The sequence below is a fragment of the Lagopus leucura genome, unplaced genomic scaffold (assembly GCF_019238085.1).
Source record: "Lagopus leucura isolate 7727_CA_CO unplaced genomic scaffold, USGS_WTPT01 Super-Scaffold_650, whole genome shotgun sequence".
NCBI lineage: Eukaryota > Metazoa > Chordata > Aves > Galliformes > Phasianidae > Lagopus > Lagopus leucura.
This window is the reverse complement of record NW_024962253.1, coordinates 7,090,641-7,103,119: the sequence shown is the minus strand read 5'-3', so window position 1 is coordinate 7,103,119 and position 12,479 is coordinate 7,090,641. Positions and strand designations below refer to the sequence as shown.

The 12,479-nt window shown below is 40.8% G+C and overlaps 1 protein-coding gene across 1 annotated transcript in view; it reads left to right on the top strand.

Annotated features, from left to right (window-relative positions):
* The window catches only part of LOXHD1 (lipoxygenase homology PLAT domains 1), a 105,089-nt gene that overhangs the window by 28,885 nt on the left and 63,725 nt on the right, over positions 1–12,479 (top strand). Inside the window, exons 11-17 of the mRNA XM_042862396.1 lie at positions 402–562; positions 5,937–6,013; positions 6,812–7,008; positions 7,304–7,496; positions 8,282–8,442; positions 11,150–11,447; positions 11,719–11,873. Of these exons, the coding sequence (XP_042718330.1) occupies positions 402–562; positions 5,937–6,013; positions 6,812–7,008; positions 7,304–7,496; positions 8,282–8,442; positions 11,150–11,447; positions 11,719–11,873 (1,242 nt within the window). The remainder of the gene's footprint in view (positions 1–401; positions 563–5,936; positions 6,014–6,811; positions 7,009–7,303; positions 7,497–8,281; positions 8,443–11,149; positions 11,448–11,718; positions 11,874–12,479) is intronic.

Genomic DNA, 12,479 nt, shown 5'->3' with positions numbered 1-12,479 from the left:
ACATCATCAACCACCAGAACAGTTGTCTAGAGTGACGTGCCCAGGCTCTCCCAGAAAGCTGACGAGCAGGAGTTTGAAACAGGATTTCCTGCCTGTGTGAACTCCTCAATAATCAAATTTGTTTGTCTGTTTGAATTTTACAGTTGTGGAGGGCAAGCAGTGACATGGGCGATTTCAAATGTTTGGAGATCATACATTTATGAATCTAATATTCTACTTCTATCACAGTATTCCAGCTTTCAGTTTTTGGTAAATTGATTTGCACTTAGTACTTCATCGTGTGAGGAATTATCTTGCAGCATGCTCATGATGTTGGTTTGATTGCAGTAATAAATTTGAGTTTCCTGCTTGTTTTTAGGGAAAAATATTACCTTACCTTTTTGTTTTTCTCCCTCTCAAAGGCTGATGAATTCTTCGTTGAAGCAGTAACACTGAAGCAGGTGAGGAGGGTGAGGATAGGGCATGATGGCAAAGGAGGAAGCAGTGGCTGGTACCTTGCCAAAGTGATAGTGAGGGAAGAAGGACAGCCAGAAAGCGAGGCTGTGGAATTCCCCTGCTACAGGTACTGGAAACAATGCTTGTGCTTGCTAATCATGCCTCCAGCTATGCATTTGCCAGGCTTTGAAGATCCTTGCTATTATTCCAAGGCTGGAATTTTTCGAGCACAGCTTAATCCTTTTTATTTATGCGTTCATTTGTTTTTTTGCTGAGCCTGAAAGCAAAGGGTGTGGATTGGGAGGTTTAAGGTGCTGTTAACTCCCCTTACCAAGTGAATAGCAGTCTGAATAGCAGAACTGTGAACTTTTCATCAATCAGCTCAGTACTATTGGAAATTTCCAAAAGGCAAAATGCAACCTTCCAGTCCCATGTCCAGTGTCATGACAATTGCCTATTGCAGAAACGTGCTGTGCAATCTGCTGCATATTGTTGGTTCTATAGCATGTGTGGGACAAAGTTCTGTTCCCTCACATGCGCATCCCATCTTTCCAGGAATAATGGGATGGGTGTTTTTTCATATTGGTAGAATATAAAATCATTCTACTGCCATCTTGAGAGCTTCTTGCATGAAGGGAAATGCACATCAGGAATAGAGAGATAGTCATAGAGCAAAGGGTTGTAAGTCAGGCCTATGAGTGAGCTATAACTGTATTATTCTCTTTCTCAGCCAACCAAATGGCCAAAGGAAATGTGTTATAGTGGGGCTGCCCATGGGTAACCCAGGTACAACATTGTCCTGGCGCTGACTGAGGTCTGCTTCCACATCCTGGCACAAACCAGAGATGACTGGCTGAAAATAAAACAAGCATTCAGGGTAGTTCAATGTCCTGTACAGTTCCACGTGCCCTTGAAGAAAGTCCACCCAGTAGAATGGAAATCCACTGAGCTTCACTTAACAGCAGCAAGTAGGCTGTTCTAAAAAGCTTTCTCCAGGGGGACAATTGAAATTGTAAAATGCAAGCACGATTATTCTTAAATTGCAAACAAGGGTAAAATCACTAAGCTGATTACTTGTCTCTTGCCACTATGAATCAGGAAGAGCACCACTGTAATCAGGGGAGTCAGTCTAATTTAAACCAGGAGCTAGCTCCAGCCCCCCTGCATTGCTAAGCCGTGCCACGTCAGACAGCACATCCACTGGAGATAGAGCACTGAGCAGCAGGTGAATGCCATTGTGGCTGTGCAAAGCAAGCTGGCCTCTCCCTCATCAAAGAACAGACAATAGTTTTATGCCATTGCTGCCTTTTGATGCATATTTAGCAAGCACACATTTCACTGAGTTAAGCAACAAACCCTAGACAGGTTTTCAATTGGGCACGCAGTGTCTATGTGAAGAGTCGTGCTGCTGAGGCTCTTCAAAAGTATTTCTCTGCCTAACTGCATTATGCAGCTGGCTCATTTTAGAGGTTTTGTTTTGATTTTTTTTTTTTTTTCCTTAATTGGTTGTTACCGCATCCACCCTCAGCTTGGAATGTTGACCCCGTATCCTTGAGGTTAATTGGTTTGGTTCAGAAGAAGCAGAGTCCACAGGGTGTTGCTCTCAGGCCAGGGCCCATAAAGGGAGGGAGAAAAAAAATCCAATGTCTTAACTCCAAAATATGTGAGGTGCATTCATACTTCAAGTCATAACTGAAGGAATTCCACTCTTCCTACCTTTCTCAGAGTCTCTTTTTTCCGAGTGAGATCAGTACCATTCATGTGGCTTCATTTGCTGTCCTTGTGCCAGCATTATCTCTTCCCCTCAGATTGAGAAGGTAACATGACTGATCGCCTCCAAACACAGGGAAAGCTGCTCCCTATCTCTATCTTTGGTGCCTGTGTCTCTTGAGAGACAGGGGCATCATCGCAGAATACGGGTGTCGTCATGGAGTCGAGATATCTGAGGGAGAAGGTGCTCACCCACTGCATCCTCCGTGTGAAAGATAAGTATCTCCGTGACCTGCAGCATTTGGAGGTTCCCCTCCAGTCCTGTGGGCCAAGGACAGCTTGTATCCCCACTGCTTTGGCAGATGCTTGGAAGGACCTTCTTTGCTTGCTTCTTCAGAGCCAAGGTGTTGAAGAAGGCTTGGCCAAGAAGAGCAGCCTTCTCTTAATGAGCCTGTGCAGTGAGGTTAGTTAGGCAGAGTAAGCCAGACTCCATCCCAGGGACACTTGCATTTCTGCTTGGCTAATCTGAGGCCAGCCAGTGGACATGCTGATGTTTTCATTGCCTCCATCTCCAAGATGTGACTAACTTTAACTCCTGTAACCTCTTGTTGCTGTGCCCTTACTGAAAGACACTTTACTGACTTTGAGCTGCTGCTGAAAGTCAGCTAAAGGACAAAATACCTTCCAGCAGGAACACATCTCACCTGTGCAGAGAGCTCCTGATGCTCCTTACCTTTGTGAAAACTAGGCTGTTCTGGCATGTGGAGAGCAGATGTTATGATTAGCAGCTGGCTAAGCAGTTTGCTTAGACTACATCTGATGCCCATATGACATCCATAAAGATCTTCATTGCATGTAACTCACTGAAATCTCTGTTCTAGTTTTATATATATTCATACTACTCATACACATGGTTATGTTTTGTCTGTTGATTTGAAAGTTGGGTTGTTGTTGTTTTTTTTTATGACTCCATAGGAACATCTATAACCTAATAGTCATAATAGCTCTAGGAGAACTTTGTCTTAAAGGGAGCCAAAGGAGATGAAGAGAAGATAAGTGGATTAATTGTGAATTTGTGTCAGGCCCAGGATGAGCAGCCAGAAATGATGACTCCCAGGCCTGTGCTTTCAAACTCTTAAAACAGTTGGCTTCAAAGAGAATGGCTTGTAGCTCTTTTTGGAGTCAGTGATATTTAAAATGGTCATTTGATGTTTGCATGTATGGAGAAAATACAACTTCTCCAAGTGTTATTTGCATAATTACTAGTACCTCATTTGGGTGCACTGCAGTATTATTCCTCCTTTGTGACCTCATGAGACTATAATATCCAGGATTGTTGGAGCTGAACCTCAAATCCTCTATGGAAGTCCAGGAATGGACTAGCTGACATTCTCTATAATAGCCTATTTTTCATAATATTTATATCCCAGACTAAAATGAATTTTCAATCAGGTAGTCATGAGTTCATGATAGGATACAATTTCACATGCTATAAATTATTACAGTTTTACTGAACTCTTCAGTAATACTTAGTTACATTTTTTTCTAAGCATATGGACTGCAAAGTCCCATTTTTTCTCCAGTAAAAGAGAACATAATTAATTCCCCAAAGAACAACAGGCAGGCCATGAATGAATGATGCACTAGGAAACCCCTATGAAAGAACATTTATTCAATCAGATGCCAAAGTGCTCATCATACCAAGGATCCAGAGAAAATTCCTCAAGTTTCACTGAATACACTACAAAATCTACTTTGTACACATCTGTGTACATACACTGTATTTGAAGACCTACACAAAGATGCACGTGTGTCTGAATTTGTCACACTGAGTGACATGGTTTTGTGGGCATGACAGTGATGGGTTGACTGCTAGACTTGATCTTAGCAGCCTTTTCCAACCTTAATTGGATTCTATGATTCTATGAATTTGTCTGGATCTGCTAATCATTCTGGTTGCACACAGGCTGTCATCTGCAAGACTTCAAATGATACCATTCTAATTTTTTTAGAGCATCCATGACTCTCTGGTCCTCTAGACATTCATGCTAGAGTGTCCTTCATGAAACATTTCTGTCCACTTTGGGTGATTGGACATATAATTTTTTTAAAAACTAAGTTCTTTATATGCCCTTGCAGAATCTGTAGTGGCATGTGAATTACATGCACTGAAACTGTATAGAAACTAAGCAACTCTGGTAAAATGAAAGAATATTTTGACAGGTCTTTTGTACAAGGAATATGATAGAACTATGCTGAAAAATTCCATTTTCTGTTGCCTGAAGTATTTATAATGTGTCAATCCATTTGAGTTCAGAGGAAGACTATAAACCCCTGGTTGCAGTCTGCTGCTCAGTGATATGCTATTGGAAATATGTTGGAGTAAATTTAACATATTGCAGCACGTGCTGAAGAGAAGGAATACAGTAGCATTGTTCATCCAAATACTTCCTCTGTCACTAGTTAAAGTCATCTTCTTGAGAAAATGATGCTATTCTCATTGCTGAAAGAACCTAATGAGCCACTGCCTTAAGCCAGTTCTGCTGACAATCCTCCATTTCCAGTCCAAAGCAAACTCCTCTCCTTGCCATCCATAGCTGCCAATGTTGGTAGAAATTATTTACCTAGGGACACATCCTCCTTTATTGGATGCATTATTCTTGTCCTTCCTTGCTGCTGATACTACACTGTACACAGAGATCCGTTTCTTGTGGAACACGTTTGCATCCTGCCAGGTTGGTGGAAAAGGGTGATTGTCCCCGCTCCATCCCTAAAACATCAGCAATGGTGAAGGTGAAAAAAATGAACAGCATGTACACTGGCAGCAGAAACTGCAGTTTTCAGGGCACAAAGAACAGCATAAAGAGAGCAGAAGTTTATTCTAGCTTATGGCTTCTGCATTCCTGAAAGCCATGCTGAGTTCAGTGGTCCTGGGATGATTGAGTTCATTTTATTTGGTCTTCCGAGTATACAGAAGAACCTTGTCTTTTTGGGATGATGTGATCCCATAACATTTGGATACGTGTCCAAGGATGTGAATCACAGAATCACAGAATCACCCGGGTTGGAAGGGACCTCAAGGATCATGTAGTTCCAACCCCCCTGCCTAGCAGGGCCACCAAACATACACATTCAGATCAGGTTGCCCAGGACCCCGTCCAACCTGGCCTTAAACACGTCCAAGGACGGGGCATCCACAACCTCCCTGGGCAGCCCGTTCCAGGGCCTAACCACTCTCCTAGTAAAGAACTTCCCCCTAACATCCAACCTAAATCTTCCCTCCTTCAACTTAAAACCATTTCCCCTAGTCCTGCTGTTATCAGCCCTTTTGAAGAGTTTGAATCCTTAGCCAGCATCAAGAACTACATGACAGAAGGGCATTAAGGACCAGTCCTACCAGGTAAAATTCATTCCCCAAACCCAAAATATCGATTAATGTAAAGTCTTTTTCTTTTAGGACTTGATGTCTCATCATGCTCCTCTAATGCTCTCCTTGCACTTCACCCTTACTCCATTCCTGACATCATTTTCCCAGTCTTCCCCACAGGTTTTTCTACTCTTCTGTCCTTACTTCACCTCTCAGGCACCATCAAAGCACAGCACCACAGTGAGGACCAACTTCTGTAGTTTGAAGTGTGGCTGCTGTAGAATCCAGTCAGGCTCCTGCAGATCTAACAGAGATAGTTTTGACAGTGGTGTGGAGCTTTAATGTGTGCGGAGCCAGGCTGGATCATAAGAGGCCTGACAGATCCTAATCATTCCAAGATAACTTGCTTCTGTTTGTAACCCAGATGGCTTGACAAAAATGAGGATGATGGTCAGATTGTCCGAGAATTAGTGCCTGCTGGAGAGTCACCGTTGCTAAAAAGTGAGTTTAGCCTGTAAAAATAGGTATGGGTTTGAGATGTGTGTGCACCTAATTACTTGTTTTACTCTACTTAATAATTCATGGTAGTTCACAGCAAATCTGCTGGGCTTTATTTTACCATTCTTTTGCAGTGAGCTGTAGGTCACTCAGAGGAAATGCCTCTGACCCTTAATTCCTAGTTTATGTGTGGAATTAATTTGCATTAAAAAAGATAATTGCAACATTATGTGTGTAGAAAGGAAGTCTGATTTTTAATTTTGCAATTTGTTACAGAACTGCTACAGGATTTTGTGTATGTGTGTGCTTTCTCTGAGCAATCTTGAATTGCCACTCCTGTTACAGAGAAAAATCCACCAGTTAAGTACTGCATTCCCAGAGAAAAATGCCAGAATATTACACTGCCCTTTTCTGGAGATCTAGGGCTCCAATACTGCAATTTTCTTTAAAAAACACTGTTCTCTGCTTGAGATGCTTTCTGTTTTTATAAGAAAGTTTTTGTACAGAAGAAAGTTTTTACATAGAAGCAAGTTTTTATTTAGAATGAAGAATTAAAGCTATTGAATTAAATTGCAAATATAAAAAAACAGTGAAATCACCCCACTTTCCTGACCTCATTCTTATGACTTGGTAACTGTCTAACTGTGAGGGGAAGGAAAATATTTTTCTGTTTATTAGCCTAACTGCTGTCTCTGTTATGTGTTGTTGTATATATCTAAGGTGTAACAGTCACCTTGGGTGGCTTGCCTGGCTGGAAATGCCACTCACACATCTGTATTTTGTACATGAATCTTACTTCAGATGTCAGTTATCACATCAGTGTGAAGACGGGAGACATCCCCGGAGCCAGCTCAGACTCCAAAGTTTTCATCAAACTCTATGGTGAAAAAGCTGACACCAGCAAGGAGACTCTGTTGGTCTCTGACAACGATTTAGGCAATTATTTTGAACGCGGCCGCGTGGATGAGTTTACTATAGACACAATGGATATTGGGAAGGTAAGAATTAATTGCAGGTGGCAGCGCTTTGTGCAAGTGGCTGAATTCAGGATCAGTATGTAGCAAAGGGTTGTAAAAAGGTCTAACATTAAGAAATACGTTTGGTTTAGACAGCTGCTTTAGCAGTCTACGTGCTGGCCTGTGAAGTGACTATTTCAAGTTTATTTTCAAACACATACAGAAATGATTTGCGTGGAAGAATAGGGTGCCAGGAGAAGTAGATTTCAATGCCGTAAGTAAACTTCGTTTTGTTTCTTTCTGCTCTCATGGCTTCTTGTTTATTTTTTTTTTTAAGATCAATCGAATACTAATTGGACATGATAATGTGGGTCTCCGGTCTGGATGGTTCCTGGCCAGTGTCCAGATCACGGTTCCAGTCCAGGGAAGGCAGTACATGTTCCCCTGCAACCGATGGCTTGACAAAGACGAGGCTGATGGCAGGGTGGAAGTGGAGGTCTACCCAAGTGAGATTTTGCCCATCGAGAAATGTGAGAGAAGATTGAGAAATGCGTGCTCCTTTACATAGATAGGATTAAATTTGTATTAGTAGTGTTGTTAAGGACCAGGACAGGCATCAGAAAGTTCCTGTCCCAAGGGCCTTACCTCAAGAAGAAGGTAAACCATTCTGCTGTTGAGTTTTTGTTGTTGTCATTTTTCTTTTTTTTTTTTTCTTTTTTCCTGAAAGACTTGGAAAAACATTAGTGCATCCACAGTTCTTGGCCTTTATTACCAATACCAACGGGCTTTGCTTTTTTTGCCATTACGTGCTTTGCTGCCCAAGTCCTGCACAAACACACACCCTATCCTGCCTGTGTTACCCCACAGTTTAATACTTGTGAACCAAATTCCTACTGTCCATTTGACTCTTTGCAGAAAATTTGCTTTCTTTTAAAGCTTAAAACTTGCCCAGAAATCATGAGAAAATGTGCTTTTCCTCTGTTCTGTGAAACTCACTCTCTATTATTATATTCTTGGCATTATTTAACCACTCAGTAGTTAATTGGAATGGAATGGAAAAGAAATGGAATTCCCTTTTAAGGCTCTGTTTTGCAGCTCCCTGACACTACCTGACAGTATAAAGTGAAAACTATTAGGCTTTTTTTTCTCAATGAAGTGTTGTGCTATCTCATATTTGTCTTGGCGAAGAGTAAGAACAGTCACCTCAGCTAAGTGACCATTTGTTTGTACAGGGTGATTTGATTTTTAACCTCAGCTCTCAGGAGCGTTGTATCTGAACTTCTCTGCTGATTTACCTGATTTATTTTTGGACTAGTGATAAACTATGAAGTGTCTGTAGTTACTGGAGACGTGCGAGCTGCAGGCACCAACGCCAAGGTCTTCATGCAGATTTATGGCGAGACTGGCAAAACTGAATTGATCATCCTGGAAAACAGATCGAACAACTTTGAACGGGGAGCCACAGACATCTTCAAGGTATGAATACAGTCTTTTCTGCTTCTAGGGGGGGAAAGAAATGACCAGCCAACATTCAAATATCAAAAGAATAATTGGCCCAGTCAGCAAGATAATTGGGCTCAACAAAATTGCCAACTCTGCTTGCCTCTTCTGACCTTTATTCATCTTTTTGAGGGGTTTTATATTTCATAGAGCAACCTTTTTTATTCTGAGGAGTTGATAGCAAATGTTTTATTGAAGGATTTAGCCCTGTAGCTGCTTTTTTTACCTTTACATTCAAAAGGAGACAATTACATTAGACTTCAAAAGATCATAAACTTATATTTAATGCCTGAACTGATTTATTGTCCCTATTCAGTTGGGATAAAGAACATAAAGTATAAACAATTTCATCCCTGCTTCTAACCACCCATCCCATTTATGACAGGTGTGTTTCTTGGCCCGATCCTACAAAGATTTGCTTCCATAAGTTATGCAAATGTACAACTGTCCCACATATTTTACTACCTGTAGCACTAGACATACACTGTATATTTATAACGCCTGAGGTGCATAGCTTGCTCCACCATCTATTGGTCTGGAAAATATTTAGGTCGATACATCAGTGACCATACCTCTTTCTGAGGAACTCAGCATAGGCAGTGTGTGGGCTGAGATCTGGCTAACCCAGCAGGAGTGTCTGAGCCAACAAGGCTGGCCACCACTAGGTGACTGGGCATCCTCTCCTAAATGGGATCTTGGCTATGTATGGCCATCATCCTGTTATAGCTTGTCTTCATGCTTGGGTTTTCTTTCTCTTTCCATAGAAATCAAAGTTTGGGGCAAAAGAATGGTCTGTGTTCTCACTCAGAGTGGGGACAGGTTGTGATTTCAGGGTATGTCAGAGTCATATCCTTCTGTAGTGTTGTAACCTCAAGAGTCACCAACACCTAGACAGCAAAGGACAGAGACCACATGGAAGGAGAACGAAGACTCATCTGCTGTATGTGCTAACAGAGCAGGGCTCAGCACTGCAGAGGCTTGAGGTCTCTGAATTTGTAGTCCCACAAAACTGGAATCCATTTCATCACTAAAGTTAAGCACTTTATCTACTTGCTTGGATCCATAGGAATTGAGATGTCCATCCCATTGCTACAGGTTAACGGGGTGCCTTTGTTGCAGTCTTTTCCACAGTTCTGTGATGGATATTTCTGAGTTCATTTCATCACCTCCTGCCCAGTTCCTTGCCTTATAGAATGGAGTTAGTGATGTTCATCAAATTTTATGGAGTTCTTTAGGACTTAAGAAGACAAACATTTTATAAATTCCCACTTTCTTAAGACTCTTTATAATTTTAAGGTGAGGTTTCTCTGATTTTAAAGGAAATAATGGGGATTAAAGCTAACAACTTTGTGAGTAATAACCATTAGCCACTATCAGGTGTGTATTAAGCCATATTTACAGTCTGGTGTTTCCATAGCCCAGTTTATTTTCTCCCTTGGATGTTTATTGCTGGTCTTTAAAGTTCTGCCCATTTTTTTATTTGGTTTTGCTTTTTTTTTTTTTTTTTTTTTTTCTTCTGGGAATGCAAGGCAGAAGCAGTTAAGCAATATTTGACAAACCTTTCTCTGTCATGATTTGAATGTTTGCAGACAGATGTAGACAAGAATAAGATACTGTGATCTAAATGCTGATCAGAAATGTCAGATATGGACAGAGTGTGCGGGATGATTATAGCAAATCTAAGAGGAAAGAAAAAAAAAAAAAAAGACACATTTTTATGCCAAGACAGCTGGATCAATTTTAGTTTTCTGATAAGCATCTTGTGTGCAATTGATTTTGTTTAAATCTACTACAGAAAAAAAAAAATGCTTATGGACTGAAACTTTATAAGCCAAGTTGGGAAATTTTAGCCTGAAGCAAATGTTTGCAAGTTTTATAACATATACACTGCCTATTGGCATGAACAGTCATCAGAAACAGGTCATTGGTTGTTGAAGGATTGCATGGAGTAAAAACCTTCAATAGAACTTCTTAGGTAATAGTACAGACACATAATCTAAACCAACATTTTTTATCTCCTGTATTGACTGCAGAGATGGAAACCTTCCCTTTTATGTAGCCTCTCGCTGCTGATGCATTGTAGTCATGAATGGACTGTATCCTCTCTGCAGTAAAAAAAATCTGAGAAGATATTCTTCTCATTTTCCAGATCAAAGCAAGTAGAACAGTCTGTGTTCTTCTGGTGTTCAGGTCATCTGAGCACAGTTTACTGCTTTTCTGCATTCTTGTTATTGCTCCTGACTGGTTCATGTCTCATGCTAGGTATTGAATATATCTTATTTATTTCAGGCACCAAGAAGCCCATGAGCTATTATGATATTTGACATATTCACTTTTAATGCCAATATGAAAACAATTTTGGTGAAAAGAAAAATGAAATAAGGAGCCAGTAAATACGAATTCAGCTCCTATCTCTACCTTGTTGTTCTGGATGTCCTCAGATTAGTCTGTTCAAGTGAGATTTGTGTCACTTGAACAAGTGACACTAGTGTTCAAGTGAGATTTGGTAACAGGAAGTATGAAAACATGGAACAGGAAGGAGAAATTAATGGTGAACTTGTTTTCTAAAATGACCTTCTCACTTTCTGAGTCAGACAGGTGTTTCAGGTCATGTTTTTAAGAGTCCATTTTTGAAATGAAGATGTCTAATATTATATCGGGTACTACTTTTCCTTGGTGGCAGATAGAGGCTGCAGATGTTGGCAAGATTTATAAGATTCGGATAGGCCACGATGGGAAAGGCATTGGGGATGGCTGGTTTCTGGAAAGTGTCACACTGAAGCGCCTCGCCACAAAGATGGATGAGTCTGATAAAAAAAAGAAGAAAAAGAAAAAGTCTGAGGAGGAGGAAGAAGAGGAGAAAAAGGTGGAAGAAGGAATGGATGTCTATACGTTTGTGGCACACCGCTGGTTAGCTAAAGATGAAGGGGACAAGGAGCTTGTGGTTGAACTGGTGCCTGATGGAGAATCTGAACTGGAGGGTAAATATCAGACAGAATGTGCATGTGTGTGGATAAAGCTGGAAGTTTAGCAGGTCTTAACTGTTTAAACAGCTAATGACAAAGGCTAGAGAAAAATAGTGCATCTCGTGTTTTAAGATAGGTGCAAATGTTCTATCACACTCCAGACAAAACCTTTCTTAGATGCAATAGGCCTGATATTTTTGGGCCATGCACCTTTGGGAGCCAAGGATCTGATGGTACATAGCTATTTCTGGGCTTCTTACATTTCCCTTTGCAATTTCACTTGCAGAGAACACATACGAAGTCCACGTTCTCACTGGCACTGTGTGGGGTTCTGGGACAGACGCTAGTGTCTTCCTGAGCATCTATGGCATAGGAAGAGGAGACACGGGTGAGCGCCAGCTGAAAAGGTCCAATAACCTCAACAAGTTTGAAAAGGGCCAGGTAATGCATAAGCTCAACTCACTCGAGCAAGATGAAGGCTGGCAGAGCTCTCTCAGATGTCATTCTAGACATTCCTTACCATCTCTGCCTTATAAGGCTCTGTAGGTTTCTTCTTTCAGCTTAATGCTCAGATGCGTTTTATTTCTGAATAGGATTATTAAAGTAAAATAACCTCAAAACACTTTCCAGAGAAAATTAACTTGGATATTAAGCTGAATATTTTTCTGCGTTGGAGCTACCTTTCTCATCTTCTTCCTGTAAGCATTCTGGTAATAACACTTCCTGTCGGGAATACCTGAAAACCACAAACTTTATATTGATATTGGAGAGCATGTGTGTGGCAGTTCAAGCACATCAGTGTGTAGATTGCAAATACTCTTCCAAATGCTCTGCTCGATGAGTCAAGGAATAAAAGCAGTATCACACAGTGTGCTATAATCAGGTTACGATCCAATCCAATTAAACAACATCACTATAGATTATATATTTCCCATAAAAAATTCTTATGAAGAAATACCAAGCAAGTATTGTAGCCAGAAATCATTCAAGGAATAATTTTGAGTATCGAAGAATCACAGAGACAATAAGCAGCAGTGGAAAAACTTG